Below are 16010 nucleotides of genomic sequence, written 5' to 3'. Positions count from 1 at the left end.
CAAAATTATACATTTTTCTTTTATGCCAAAAATCTTTAGGATATTAAGTAAAGATCATGTTCCATGAAGATATTTTGTAAATTTCCTACTGTAAATATATTAAAACTAAATTTTTTGATTAGTAATATATATTGCTAAGAACTTTATTTGGACAACTTTAAAGGCGATTTTCTTAGTATTTTGATTTTTTTGCACCCTCAGATTCCAGATTTTCAAATAGTTGTATCTCGGCCAAATATTGTCCTATCCTAACAAACCATACATCAACGGAAAGCTTATTTATTCAGCTTTCAGATGATGTATGAATCTCAATTTCGAGAAATTGACCCTTATGACTGGTTTTGTGGTCCAGGGTCACATATAAGCATCTTCTGTGTGTGAATGGCTAATAATATACTCACTGCAGACTGCTGGGACAGCTCGTGCCGGGTGCTTTGAATGGCTCTCTTATTCTCCAGCTGTTCCCTCCACATGGCCACACTATGAGAGAAAGATAGCACACACATACAAACATCAGCTGACCTTCAGCGCCCACGTCTCATGACTAAACCAGTGCACACATGTATCAGAGCCTCCCCCTCACTCCACCACAGCACTCCTGATGTAGCAGGTGCACAGAGTTTGGTTTCACTGGGTCAAACTTTGAGCAGACATCATTGTGGTCAGGTGAGACAGATGCTATTAACATCCGTCTCCTATGATCATTTGTGATCAGATTTCGAGGGGAGGGCCTTATGATTTTATGACTGTTATTTTAGTATATGCTATTATAGTACTTACTCATATTTTAATTTAGCTTTTTTTTAGTGCTGTCAAACGATTCATCGCGATTAATCGCATCCAAAATAAAAGTTTTTGTTTACATAATATATGTGTGTGTACTGTGTATATTTATTATGTATATATAAATACAAACACATGCATGTATATATTTAAGAAAAAAAATTGTTTATATATTAAATATATTTATATATAATATAAAATATAAAAATATAAATATATATACATGTAAATATTTTCAAAATATATACTGTGTGTGTGTATTTATATATACATAATAAATAAACACAGTACACATACATATATTATGTAAACAAAAACTTTTATCTTGGATGCGATTAATCGCGATTAATCGTTTGACAGAACTACTTTTTTATTATATAGCTTTTGTTACAATTCAGTTTTTATTTTACATTTAGCATTCACTGCTCTTGTTATTTTTATTAGTGTTTGCTTTTTCTTTTAAATATTTCTATATAGCTTTGATTTATTGCAGTTTTAGTTTTGGTACTATTTTAATTCAGCTAGTTTCCATTGACAGGTGGGCAGTTGCTCCTTTGTTATTGTGGTCATATACACATGCACAAATGTGGTTTCAGTGATCACGACACATTTTGGTGTTTAGTGCTGCCCACTAGTGTTTGGTAACCCGAGATGAGTTCAAATCTGAGCAGATGTCATGGTGTGTCTCACACTTTCTCCTCTAGTAGTCCTTGGTGCCCCTTGTAGCTTTTCCTCAGCTTTTCTAGCTCGTCTCTCAGGTTATTCTGCACTCCCTGCATTAAAAAACAAAATTACAAATTACACACAGTATTACAGAAATATCACAGATAAGCACATTACAACAACAAGAAATATTATACTTGATGATAAATATATAGCGAATCTCTGCTTGATTATTTATATTTTCGCAAAATGTGAACTATATTATTGCCCAGCTATATATTAAGTTGGAGAAATCAGTGGAACCAACTTTATCTGCATGAATACAGTACACTCACATAAAGTTATATCTCATCAGCTTGACTGTTTATATTGTTGCAAAATGTAAAAATATTATCGCCCAGCTCTATATATAAAGTTGGTACAGTATACTCGTCTCACATAAAGTAATATATACTATGTAGCATATCTCAACTGTCTAATTGTTCATATCGGCACAAAATATAACTGCATTATCGGCCAGCTCTAATCTGCTAAATGCGACTATAGTGTTAAGGTATTATAAACATTAACATCAGGATTTTCTGTAAATCTGTGCATTGTGAAAAACAAATTAACAATTAAGAAATTGACATGACTTGATAAACAAGGAAATCTACTGTATAATAATATACTGCTGATATTCTTACGTTTCTTTCCACTGGGCTCTTGCTCCGTTCAAACTCCTCGGGCTGTTAAAACAAACATCAAAAACAGAGCATGCATTCACTTCATCAGGTTCATTAAGGAATATTGCTGTTCCCCTTTCAATTTTTAGTGGGATTTATTAAGGCAATCATTACTATTATTACACCTCCCTTCATCATATTTACTTACAGAAATCCAATACTTGTTTCATACTAATTTTGGGGTGCTGATTCCAAAGCACGTGACACTTTCTCACAAAAAAAAAAACATTTATAAGGTGAAGAATTATTTTATTATCCCTTAATCAGCAGAAAAGATGCATCAAAGACATGAGTCTTCCGCTGAGCCAGATTACAGCGGTTTATTCAATTCTGAGCACATTTTCACATGTATGAATGATTCTGAAGACATAATTCTATGCCTAATCCTGATTTCCACCTTTTCTGCTCCTTTGCAGACTGTAAGTTAAATGACACATTTTAAAAACTTTCTTTTTGTCATTAAAACCTTTGACATTTGACTGCTTTTGTTATTTTGATAATTGCATTCGAGCCAAAACATAGAATTCGAAAAATCTTCCATCTCACTTTGTGAGAAACTGTACGTGATGGAAACTCAGCATCATCAAATTAAGTTATATTTGACCTTTTTTCAAGCTGCAAGGCTGTGTGATTGTTCATACTTTGGAGTGTGTGCAACATACTTTGCTTGAGGACGAGCATGTGTATGTGCGTCTCACCCTGACTCTGCTCTGGGACGTCCTGCTGAGCAGCGCTCGAACCCTCTCCACCTCCAGCGTGTGTCTGTGTGTGCGCTCTCTCTCCTGCAGGAGCGTGTCGTGTGTGTGCGCGAGGGCGAGCAGCTCAGCGCTGAGCTCCTCTGAGTGTGTGCGTTCTCTTTCGTAAGCGCTGCTCAACGACAGGAAGTTGCTCTTTAGCACTGCACACTCTTCGGCCAGGTCACGCTCACTTCGCTCAATGACTTCTAAGCTTAAGTTATATTTGACCTTTTTTCAAGCTGCAAGGCTGTGTGATTGTTCATACTTTGGAGTGTGTGCAACATACTTTGCTTGAGGACGAGCATGTGTATGTGCGTCTCACCCTGACTCTGCTCTGGGACGTCCTGCTGAGCAGCGCTCGAACCCTCTCCACCTCCAGCGTGTGTCTGTGTGTGCGCTCTCTCTCCTGCAGGAGCGTGTCGTGTGTGTGCGCGAGGGCGAGCAGCTCAGCGCTGAGCTCCTCTGAGTGTGTGCGTTCTCTTTCGTAAGTGCTGCTCAACGACAGGAAGTTGCTCTTTAGCACTGCGTACTCTTCGGCCAGGTCGCGCTCACTTCGCTCAATGACTTCTAAGCGTGCCGATGCTGCTGACACTTCCTCTCTGAGCCGGTCACACTCTGTCTGAAGAGACGAGGCGGTGCCCTCCTGAGATAAAACCTGGAGATCAAAGCATTAAATAAATGTGTTAAGCATTATTTTGATCATCAGTGTGTTTTTAGCACTTACTTACCATGTTTTTCAGTTCAAAGATCTCCGCTTCATACTGCTCTCTCATTTTATTGGCCTCTATCTGCACATCAACTAGGTATTTTGAGATCTGAAACACGTACACATGAAATATGAACTGATACATCAGACATCAGAGAGATCCCAGATTTCCAGGTCGTTTTCTGATCCTACCTTCAGTTTGTCTTCCTCACACTGGACCAGTTTGACTGACAGGTTGCTTTTTGACGCAGGCTGCTGGCCCAGTTTGTTCTGGACGGATTCAAGCTTACTAAACAGCACTTCATTTCGTTCCTGCAGCTGTACCTGTATATAAATCAAATAAGCACAAGATTCAGTGTGTTTTGGTTAAGGGATCCCCAGTGTACATATCTAAGTATAATCTAGATTTTCGTTATAGTAACACTCAATAAAAACAGTAACACTATTACAAATTTATGAAAATTTATAAAACTAAATGATTTTATACACTACTGTTCAAAAGTTTGGGGTTGGTAAAAGTCTCTTCTGCTCACCAAGGCTACATTTATTGGATCAAAAATACAGTAAAACAGTAAAAAAAAAACTGTAAAATATTATTACAATTTAAAAGAACTGTTTTCTATTTAAATATATTGTAAAATGTAATTTATTCCTGTGATCAAAGCTGAATTTTCAGCATCATTACTCCAGTCTTCAGTGTCACATGATCTTCAGAAATCAGTATAATATGCTGATTTAAAACATTTCTTGTTATTATCAATGTTGAAAACAGTTGTGCTGCTTCAAATTTTTGTGGAAACCGTGATACATTTGTTTTCAGGATTCTTTGATGAATAAAAAGTTAAAAAGAACAGCATTTATTTGAAATAAAAATCTTTTGTAACATTATAAATGTCTTTACTGTCACTTCTGATCAATTTAATGTGTCCATGCTGAATAAAAATAAACATTTCTTTAAAAAATAAAATAAAAATAAAAAAATCTTACTGACAACAAAACTTTTGAACGGTAGTATAAGTATTTCTCAGTTACCCTGATTAAAAATCCTGGGTTTTTACAATCCAGTTATTTATAATGCATAAAAGAACAGGTCCAATTATTAATATATGCTACATAAACTATATAAACTGACATTATAATTATTTGTCTTGACTAATGGCCTATATCTAGCTATAAATATCTAAAACTGATTATAAAGTTAATTAGTTCCTTTCAAATGACAAGAAAAAATCTTACATGTTCTTCAGTCAGAGAGGGAATTTGCTTCTGAAGTTCGTTAATTGAGCTGTGTTTATTCGTCGAGTCCATGTTCTGCAGCTGTCAGAGGGGTGTTATGTCTGGTTTCTATGAACACGAGTCTCCATGGGCGTTCATAAACAGCAAACTGTGAAAGAGAGCTCCATTTGACGTGTGAATCACATTAAACGATTCTTTCTGATGATTCGGTTGAATCATCAGTGATGCGAAGTTATTCAAATCCTGTTAATTAAAAATGTTTATATCAATCAACATTCCATGCTATATCATGAACACGTTAAATATTAGAAATACTGAAAACACTGGATAAAATAAAAAAAATATGCAGAGATATGATTTGTGCTGCATCTGCTCAACAAATGTTTTCTAAACAAATGAATCGTTAACAACATCAAGTCTCAGCACATATAAGACATATAGAGCCTGAGAAGCAGTCCATGGCCAAATCAGAAACAGTGCTTACATTGTTTCCACAACAAAACAGATCTGATAGGCAGTTTTGCTGAATTGTTCTGTTTGGTAAATATCAACAGAAAGTTCAACACAATACAAACGGGTTGTAAATCCAGATTATAACTGAATCGTGATCCATTTGCCTGATACAGGATGAACTGTGACAACTACTTCGAACATCTTGATTCGGTTCATTTACCTTGTCAATGAATTGTGCCATTACTTTTTACGTATTGACTCTTTGAATCGGTTAACTGAACAGATTCATTAAAAAGAGTCAAAAAGGGCCCATCAGCGAAGATCAGGAACGAATAAAACACATTATGAAGATTTAAAACACGTTATATCTTCCACAAAATACACTTGCACATTCGACTTTGAGAGATGCAATTCACTCAATATGATTAAGTAAACATATAGAAAAATTTATTAAAATGTATACAAGATATATGATACAAAGAGAGCAGAACAAGTCTGGTCATTAAATAATTTGTAAATTGTACAAAATGACTTAAATATAGTGGTCCAATGGCATTGTTGTTCAAAAGGCCACACACATTCTGGGCATTCGCACACAAACTACTCTACTTAAGGCAACCTGCAAAGTGGCTTTAACAAAATCACACAACTATCAAAGACGTCCCATTTACTAGACTGGCAGTCCCATAGAAATATGGCACATTTTTAAATTAAATGGGGCGAGCAAACCAATACTCAGGCAGGCAGACTTCTGTAGGCTAGTCGTGTGCGTTTTTGTATGCATTGAAAAATGTATGCGATTTTCTCCTGTTATCTTGAGGACCACCTCCTCAGCAAATCGTTCTCTCAATGATTGATGTTCTCATCTTCCTCCACCTCTTCATCATCCTCGGCAGCATGGGTGTCCGTGTCTCTGTAGACCAGACGGACTCCAGCAGCATTCTGTAGAGCCTCCAGACTGGTTTGACTCACGTACAAGCTCAAGTTTATGTTGGGACGCGTTGATCTCAAGTCCTCTATTTTACTCCAAGCCTAATACACATACAAAAACAATATTCAATCAAAATATGACTGGAAACAGGTGTTAAAGGAATAGTTTGCCCAAAAATGACAATACATTGACCTTCATGTCATTCCAAAAAAGATAGTTTATAGTGACCACTTTTGTGACCAACTTTTCGAATCTTATTTGAATACTTTTGGGTCCATACAATGAGGAACAGACTGAAATGTAGGTTTTTAGACCTGCATAAAGAGTCTTCAAACTCCTTTTGTTTTCCATAGAAAAAAAAACAGCATTGAGAGGGATTTGAATGACATGAGGGCAAGTAAATAATGGTGAAAGCCATTCCTCCAGAATATAGCATGGCTATGGTTTCTATTAAACACTAAAGGAGCTTTCACACTGGCAGTTTTGTTGGTAACAGAACGGTTCACATGAGACAGCACAGCGGTACCGAACCCGAGACTACCTGTAGGAACTGGTCTAAAGTTTGGTTGTAATCGCTGGAAAGTCTGTATTAAAGTAGTTTACATGTCAGTAGCCAAAAATGCTCTTGATTGCTGTTCGCTCACTCACACATGTCACTTGGATTAAAACTAAACAGTATATGTAAGTAAATACATTAACTGTTACATGATTTATGTATTATGAGTGGTTCCCATTATTACAGGATTATAGTACAGCAATAAAATGAACAGTGAAAATAACAGCTTGTACAATGCATTTGAGTAATGACTAAAGGAAACATCTAAACCAACTAATATGATTCATATTCCTTTGGTTTCGCTACCCAATATTAAACAAAAAATACAAATGCAATGAATATACAAAGCATTAGTAACCTCTATCTGTATTTACCAAAAGTATTGGTATTGGACACGTTTTGGAAAAAGTGGCGTCGGTGTATCCCTACTTTTAAGCTTTGTGTAGAGCGAGTGCAATCAGAGTCTGTTTTCTCCTAAAAAGAGACTGTTTGCAAGCTTTCAAGAGACGCACAACATAATTTCCCTACGTTGTGTTGTCTATCATGCTTGCTTTGCGTGTTTGTGACTGAAGATGAATGCAAATGCACTGGCTTCGACTGAATAAAGTAAGTCAGAAACCAACGTTGCGGGAGCTCCGGGAACAATTGCACTTGGATTCAGACTGGAGCAAACGTGTCCAGTGTGAAAGCCTTCTAAAACACAACATACTACAAACCTCAACATACCTGCTGGAAGTTGCCATGATGGCAGTAGTGCTCCACCAGGAACCCATACACATCTCCAACACGCACTGCAGGGTCCAGATCTTTCTCTTCCAGCAAAGACTCACACACACACACCGCTTCCACTGGATCCTCCTCATGCATCCTAGACACACACACAAATACATTTATCAATGCATGCAGAGGTGTTGACAGAATGCACAAATCAAATGCTCATCAGTACCTTCGTGCCTGAATGAATCTCTTGACAAGGCCGAGTCTGTGTGTCAGTATGAGGAGTTTGCGGTCAGCCTCGTCTCCACTGCGACCCTTTGCTTTAGTCAGACACTTGCACGCCTCCGTAAGAGCGCCATATGCCTTCTCGTAATTCTGAAAATCATCAATTTCCACCTGTGCACACACAAAAATAAAGTTTCCAAAAAGGAGTTTTCACAGCAATGCCATAGAAGAACCATTTTTGGTTCCTCAAAGAACCTTTCAGTAAAGAGTTCTCAAAAGAACCATTTTTTTCTTAGTGTGAACATTTTAATAGGCTAAAGAACCTTTTGTTTCACTATAAAGAATGGGAGGGTTCTATGGATGTTAAATGTTCTTCATGGAACCACTAATGCCAATAAATGTATTTTTAAGACTGTAAGACTGTAAGTTGATTACTGCATGGTGATTTTCACAGAACACACGCTCTCAGTACCTCAGCACAGGCTTCATAGAAGCCGGCGAGCAGATCAAGTGCTCGTCCTTTTGTGTAGAAGCCGATGATGTTCTTCATGATCTCCGGGTCGTTCCTCCAGTCCAGTGACTGCAGGTAGTTGGCTGCCATTACGTAAATTTCCTTCTGTCTGGAAACACCTGCGAAAAACACTATTTTCTCTGTATCCCCGGATTTCAACAGCGCTCGCATCGCCTGTCAAAGATCAGAACAGAAAAGAAAAGCTTGATATCTTTGCTTTTAGAAGAGGCTGGTGAGAGTGAAGATATAAATGGGCAATAAATAAATATAAAACAGAAAAAATAGCTGGTGAAAACATGCATTTTCTTCAGAGCCCCAAACAGAAAAAAATTTGCAATTTGGTGAGGCTGCTGCTGTATTTATATGGCCAAAAAGTACGTCCATAAAATGTGCTGCACACATCTGAATATTTGGGTTGAAGTGTTCTGGAACAGTGTTGTAAATACAACTTAACCACTGATTTCTAGTCGTGTCCATTTTTGGAAGGCCAAACAAAGTAGTTTCGCTTTCACAACGAAACATCGTCACACACCGTGGCCTTGAGTGAGCGGAGGCCGGCTTGAATGAGCAGAGGTGGTGGGCTTGAGAACGGCGCGGCCGGCGGATTCGACGAAGGAGCGTCCGGCGGGCTTGCGGCAACCACATGTGACGACCCCGGGCTGGACTCCGCTTCGTCCACGGTGAAAGACGATCCGGCGATCCACAGCGCGAAGTTGATGTATTTTCTCAGCGACCAGCACAGATCAGCTCCAGGCATGACGAAGCGATATCGTCCTCTTTTGGAAGACCAAACAAAGTAGTTTCGCTTTCACAACGAAACACACAGTGCCTTCACGACATGGCGGCGGCAACAACAATACTACAGCGAGAATAAAAGTTACACCTTCTTTCTTTGCGTGAACATTTGGGCGCCGTTATGCAAATCTTCCCACATCGTGACGTAGGCATGTGGGGGCGTGTTAGAACGAGCCGTTTTAGGTAGGCGTGGTTGACTCTTAACTTTTATAAAGAATATCTCTTTGAATTTGAGACTTTAGTCTTTGCAACTTTACAGATCTTCTTTATGCACCAAGAGCTTGTAACACTCCAAAGTGAAAGGAAAAATTGAAATCGCATCATATGACCCCGTTAAATTATGTTAGCTTGTAATGTAAATCAATGAGAACTTTATAAGAGTATAGCAGACTACTAAAATACATATTAATATCAGTTGTCACTATATAGCTTCCAATAATGTCATAGTAAGATTATACTGTATTCAAATGCTTAGTTTATGATTAAAACTCTGTAGTTTTATAAATCAATGCAATACAATGACGATTGAGAGATGAACAAATAAACGTGAAATAAATGTGTACAAGTTTTGATCATGTTTATAATTTAAAGGCCTCAGAAATTCATATATCAAGCTTTATAGGGCTATTTGAGTTTCAATTATTTTAAGAAGTGAGAAGAAAGTATGATATGAGAAACATGGAACTAGCTCAGTGTAGAAAATTGATGGGATAACCATCAATTCTATTGTTTAGCATCATTATATATAAATATGTGACTGCAAATGCTGTGATTGACCAATCAGAATCAAGTATTCATGAGAGCCATGCCATAAGATTACATGAAATCTTTCTGCAAGAGCAAAATGAAAGCTGTTTGATCTTCTCCAGTCACTGATCAGTAAATCAGCTGTTGATTTGTGCACAGGGCAAACCTTGATCTTGTTTCCAGCTTGTGTGTATTTCTTAGTGGCTAAGTGGTAGTTGCCCTGCCGCATGCAGCAGTCTGCGATTTTCTCCAGCAGCTCCTTTCTCCCGGCCTCAGACAGATGGGACGAGTCTTTTGGCACCGTCAGACTTTCGGCCAGATCTTCTGTGATGGTCAAACTCTGGTCCAAACACAACTGGAGCGCCTCATGGTACTACACACACAAATCCATATGCATACAGTTACAAAACACTGTTGTGATTCTTATATAATTCTACTATTAGGGGGCGATAACTGTGAAGTTTTAATAATCATTCTAATTCTATGAAAATAGGGAAGTCCACAACTATAACAATAATGACAGAGGAACAATATTGCTGGAACAATTTTCCAGCTGATGAATGATAAAAACATAGATTAAAAAAATCGATAATCCATTAAAGAGATTGAGCATCTAAAGCAGTAGACAACAAAACTGCAGTTTGTACTTCAAATGAACAGAACGTTATTGTGAGTTATAGTTATTGTTCTTGGTGTAAATGGCTTTTTGTTCGGTTATGGATATTAAATGATTGGCTGTATGACAGTGCATGTGTTCACCTTTTTGGCAGCCACCAGCAGTTCCACAGCTTTCTGGTACTGAGTGTGTTTTATGAAGAAATCAGAGCAGCGTGCTAGTAGGGCAGGGTCACTGTTTTCATTCAGGTCCTCTGCGATCAGCTGCAGAGCTCCAAACTGCTCTGTGGCAAAAGCTAGTTCCAAAGCCTTAGACACGTGACCTGCCTGGAAAGGTGGAATGGAGACATCATACATAAGCGATCAGCACCACCTAGTGGTAAAGTTCGAAGGTGCATAAGGTTTGGGTGTACCTTATGATAAAGCATAACGGCTCGGTCCATGTGCGTTCCTTTCTCTTCATAATACATGGCCGTGTCCATCATGTCCTCTGGATTGCTAAGCAGCGCCAGATTCATGAGCTGCTCATCCAGGTTATTCTCTTTACACAGTCGGATGGCGTTGTTATAGGCTTGCGCTCGTGTGTAGAAGTGCACCGATTGGCTGATTTCATCCTGTCCCTCGTACTGCCGTGCAACGTGATAAGACGCTGCTCTGTTGCCCGTCTCATTGGCTATCTCACTCGCCTGCCAAATATACAGATCATTGTGAGGCATTCGGTTCATTTTATTTCAGACACAAAGGAAACTTCAGGCAACATACCTTTTGAATGTTTCCTAGATAACAGTACACGCGCACTTGAGACAGGTAGTCCTGAGCGAGGTCGTAGTAATGCAGCGCAGCCTCCATGTCTGATTGGCTCTCTAGATAATGACCCCACCACTTATACAGATCCCTGTCCAATCACACACCAGACATCAGAGAATATCAAAGCCATGTCAGACTGCAGGGACCGGAAACATGAATCAATGAAAACTCGAACTCACTTGTCCTTCATTTTATTGATGTAGATCTCCAGTGAAAGATTATCCTCCATCAGCATTCTCGGCACTTCAAACCGATGTGTGTCTGACTTCTCAAAACTACAGAACGGGACAGGAAAGAGGTAATATATGCATACACAGACACACATGCATATATATATAAAAACTAAAAAAAAAAAAAAAACTACGCATTTTACTTTTAAGACATATACCATTTAAAAGTTTTAGTTAGTTTTTTTTCTTCTTCTTTTTCTTTTACCGATTACAATTATGATGTTTCTTCTGCTCACCAAGGATGCGTTTATTCAATTAAAAATACAGTGAAAAATATTGTGAACTATTATTACAATTTAAAAGTTTGGTTTTAAATATATTTTAAAATGTAATTTATTCCTGTGATGCAAAGCAGCATCATTACTCCAGTCTTCAGTGTCACATGATCCTTCAGAAATCATTCTAATTTTATATAAAACCATTCAAAAATCTTAATTATTCCAAGCATTTGATTGGTAGTGAAAATTTAGGGAGCAGATTTTTTTTCTTAAATAAACTGATACATTTATTCAGTAAGGATGTATTAAATTAATCAAATATGACAATAAAGACATTTATGTTGCAAAAAAAAAAAAATTTTTAAATCAAAGCTGTTCTTTTGAACTTTCTGTTCATCAACAAATCCTGAAAACATATATATCAGGGTTTTCAAAAAAATAAGAAGCAGCACAACTGTTTTCAACATTGATAATAATCAGAATTGTTTCTTGAGCAGCAAATCAGCATATTAGAATGATTTCTGAAGATCATGTGACACTGAAGACTGGAGTAATGATGCTGAAAATTCAGCTTTGATCACAGGAATAATTGACTCATGCTTGGATACAGCACTCTGTGAACAGTCAGCTTCTTTGGCAATGAATGTTTGTGGCTTACCTTCCTTGTGAAGGGTGTCAATGATTGTCTTTTGGACAACTGTCAGATCAGCAGTCTTCCTCATGATTGTGTAGCCTAGTGAACCAACCTGAGAGACCATTTTGAAGGCTCAGGAAACCTTTGCAGGTGTTTTGAGTTGATTAGCTGATTGGCATGTCACCATATTCTAATTTGTTGAGATAGTGAATTGGTGGGTTTTTGTTAAATGTGAGCCAAAATCATCACAATTAAAAGAGCCAAAGACTTAAACTACTTCAGTCTGTGTGCACTGAATTTATTTAATAATAAAACTTTAATAAGAAAACTTTTCCACGACATTCTAATTTATTGAGATGCACCTGTATATGAAAATAGAAAATATTTATTTTACACTGTAAAAAAAATTCACAATATTACTATCTTTTTCTGTATTTTTGACCAAATAAATGCAGCCTTGGTGAGCAAAAGAGACTTCTTTCAAAAACATAAAAAATGTGACAACCCCAAACTTGAGCAATAGTGTCAATACTACAATAAATGAAGAAAAAAATGTAGTAAAATAGAATTATATATTAAATGAAAATGCTGTGCTGTGCTTTGATATTTGCTGGATGTGTATGACGGCAGAGATTGTGTGTGAACATGACACTCACTACACCAGCGCTAGGTTCTTGTCTCCCAAGGCCTCCAGGTGTTTGGCGTAGCTGTAGTAAGTGGTTCGGAGGTGAATGCGGTCGTGTGTTTCTGCTGTCTCCACCGCCTGCTGCCACTGACCTGCCGCCTGATAAAACTTATTCAATAAATCAAACCTCCCACACGACTTATACAAACGCTCTGCATCCTCCTGCGAAAAAAGAGAGAGAGATGCTGCGATAAGCCCAAACGTTTAAATCCAAATGTTTAGTTCTTGTTATTGTACTGAATGAGACAGAGAGGCTCCAAGTACACTAGGTTTGTTTAGACAATGCTGTGTTTGTGCTTGTGTGCTTTAAACACGACATGAAACGTCATTCGCAATGTATTCAGCTTCCATAATGTGACACACCTCAGAGTGAGACATATGTGTGTGTGTGTGTGTGTGTACATATATATATATATATATTATATAAGAGGTGAATTTTCATCTTTAGGAAAGTGTTTATGTGCCATACCAGCATGCCCAGCTGTGTAGCCAGTACAGCCACCTGCGCCTCCACCTCCGGCTCTTTTTCAGCGTTCCTGAGAGCACGTGCGGCCCGTGCGTTACCCATGTTCCCCAGACACACACGCGCCACGTCCAGACGACGACTCTTCACACACATCCGCGCCATGTTCTCCCACACTGCCTCGCTGGAGATGCAGATACACACATACACACAACATACAAAAGATTCAGTTCACTTCAAAAGCCAAAGATGTCTCAAAGAAGGCAAGACAGAAAAACTTGAATGAAGAACGTTTTTAAAACTCATCCTAACAGTCTTAAAAAAGGTTCTTCTTCTCAATAGCCATTTCTGGCGCTATATGGTTCTTTGGTCTTTGATGTTTCAGGTTCTTTAAATCAACAGACCGGTTTTTGGGCTCTTTAAAGCAGAAGTATATAGAAGCTTTTCTAAAGCACTAGAGAGTGCTACTACACTTTTTGACTTACAAACTTCCATGACTTTTCTAATCTTTTGTGATTCCTAAATAAGATTCAGATGCATCTGCTAATGATTCACTCAGACCAATTTGTAAACTCAGCAAGATCCATTATCTCATGATTCAGACATTGTTATGGCTTACAAGCAATATTTACTCTACATAAACTAATAATAAAATATTTTAAAGGTGAGCATAACAATAAAGATGTATATTCACCATAGAAATGAGAACGACTTTCTAAGAATTCTTGGTAAAATTTTACAAATTAGTTCCATTTGTTAAAAAATATTAATTTTGACATTTACTAACAGATTATTCAAATTAAAAGATGTATCTGTTAATATTATTTAATGGACTTGAGCTAACATGAACTAACAATTAACAGTTGTATTTTTATTAACTAAAGTTAACAAAGAGTATTAAATATTGTAACAAATGCACTTGTCATGAACATTAAAGCATGTCAACATATTCTGTTACACCAAATACACAAAATAATTATCTTTAAAATAGCATCATATGACCCCTTTAATGTTACTTAATGCATTAACTAATGTTAACTACTGGACCTTATTATAAAGTGTTACTAAATTCTTTATTGGGAAGATCCTGTAGAAAAAAAAAAAGTTTTTGCACAACTTAAAAAGGTTTACAATGACATCATGATGTTTTCGATTTCTTTTTTGTTCAAAAATGAAAGTTCTATGTTTAAGTGTGTAGATTACGAATGCTTTTATTGGCAAATAATGACATTTTCCTTCTCTTTTTTTCGGCACTGTTTTAAAGTGTGGATCCATGTACTGAAACATAACATGAAGCAACAAATCTGTCTTTAAAGGCTGAGAGGATGTTTTAAAGATGATACTGTGGAAACTCTTCACACTTCAGCACTTAGCAGCTGCTCTTTTGAGTGTTTCTGCTGTTTCTCTCTCCGTTCCACCTCATGAGCGAACCATCCCAGCTATGCATGGAATGACCCTATCAACACCCAACACTCTCTCGCCCACATTCCCTCTCTCCCACTAATTTGGCCCTTCGTGCCCTCCCTCCGTTTTTTATCCACTCCCATCTGGTCTTTATTTATCCAAAATCCCCCCATTCTCTCATTTTTTCGCTCGGTTCGGCTTTCAGTAGATACAGATGTGGGCTGTTTATTAGGAGTTAAGCAACAGGAAATTCCCTCAATCTTTGGGGGCCCAGAACTGGAAAAGAAACCACAGAAAAGTAGACAGAGAAGCTAATCCAAACAGAATGAATTATGAATTTCCCGTTTTTTGGATAAAACATGGAAATAAAGTACATTTTTACATTGTTCTGGGTGGTTGCAAGTCAAAAAAGCCTAAAGTCTCTATGATCTTCTAGTCTCTAGGCTCCTTCAGGATTTTGTCACTTGTTTTATGGTCCAGTAAGTGACACAAAGCAGACCACTCCTCAACAAGATACATGATTTGAGGAATCATTTATGTCTGGAACACAAACGCTGCAGGATGATGCATAACAATCTTAAAAATAAAGGTTCCTAAAGGTGGTTTTCGCAGTGATGCTGTAGAAAAACCATTTTGAGTTCGTCAAAGAACCTTTCAGAGAACAATTCTTTAAAGAACCATTTTTTCTTAGTCTGAAGAACACTTTAAACAACTAAAGAACCTTTTATGCAATGGAAAGGTTCCATGGATGTTACAGGTTCTTCATGGAACCGTAGATTCCAAAAAAAGAACATTCTTAAAAATAAAGGTTATTTACTGGCATCAATGGTTCCATGAGGAACCTTTAATCTCCATAGAACAATTCCTTCCATAAAAGATTCTTTATAGTGGAAATACATTCTTCAGATTATTAAAATAAGCAAAAATTGTTCTTTTAAAGAAATGTTCACTGGAAGGTTCTTTGGGGAACCAAAAATAGTTCTTCTATGGCATCGGTGTGAAAATGGCCTTCTGGAATTTTTAGGAGTGAACCTTTAATTTTAAGATTGTGTAGAATGGAAAGATTCCATGGATGTTAAAGGTTCTTCATGGAATCATTAATGCTAATAAAGCACCTTTATTTATAAGATAGAAACTGAACTTTAATATTTAAGTGTTACTAGACCAAA

General features: G+C 37.3%; 2 protein-coding genes across 2 annotated transcripts in view; both read right to left on the bottom strand.

Moving 5' to 3' along the window:
• The window catches only part of LOC107718220 (coiled-coil domain-containing protein 78-like), a 9174-nt gene extending 4252 nt beyond the window's left edge, over positions 1-4922 (bottom strand). Inside the window, exons 1-7 of the mRNA XM_016525217.1 lie at positions 4851-4922; positions 3807-3938; positions 3637-3723; positions 3231-3563; positions 2133-2174; positions 1474-1556; positions 402-480 (exon numbers count right to left, since the gene is read on the bottom strand). Coding sequence (XP_016380703.1) covers positions 402-480; positions 1474-1556; positions 2133-2174; positions 3231-3563; positions 3637-3723; positions 3807-3938; positions 4851-4922 — 828 coding nt within the window. The remainder of the gene's footprint in view (positions 1-401; positions 481-1473; positions 1557-2132; positions 2175-3230; positions 3564-3636; positions 3724-3806; positions 3939-4850) is intronic.
• Positions 4923-5773: 851 nt separating this feature from the next.
• The window catches only part of LOC107718162 (intraflagellar transport protein 140 homolog), a 32905-nt gene continuing 22668 nt past the window's right edge, over positions 5774-16010 (bottom strand). The window contains exons 18-28 of the mRNA XM_016525144.1: positions 13444-13638; positions 12946-13136; positions 11387-11482; positions 11163-11295; positions 10814-11086; positions 10545-10727; positions 9952-10158; positions 8205-8417; positions 7737-7903; positions 7517-7658; positions 5774-6335 (exon numbers count right to left, since the gene is read on the bottom strand). Coding sequence (XP_016380630.1) covers positions 6150-6335; positions 7517-7658; positions 7737-7903; positions 8205-8417; positions 9952-10158; positions 10545-10727; positions 10814-11086; positions 11163-11295; positions 11387-11482; positions 12946-13136; positions 13444-13638 — 1986 coding nt within the window. The 3' untranslated portion in view covers positions 5774-6149. The remainder of the gene's footprint in view (positions 6336-7516; positions 7659-7736; positions 7904-8204; positions 8418-9951; positions 10159-10544; positions 10728-10813; positions 11087-11162; positions 11296-11386; positions 11483-12945; positions 13137-13443; positions 13639-16010) is intronic.

Source organism: Sinocyclocheilus rhinocerous, unplaced genomic scaffold (genome assembly GCF_001515625.1).
Source record: "Sinocyclocheilus rhinocerous isolate Xijiao unplaced genomic scaffold, SAMN03320098_v1.1 scaffold1694, whole genome shotgun sequence".
Taxonomy (NCBI): domain Eukaryota; kingdom Metazoa; phylum Chordata; class Actinopteri; order Cypriniformes; family Cyprinidae; genus Sinocyclocheilus; species Sinocyclocheilus rhinocerous.
Note: the sequence above shows the minus strand (reverse complement) of the source record. Positions and strands in the feature narration are given on the sequence as shown.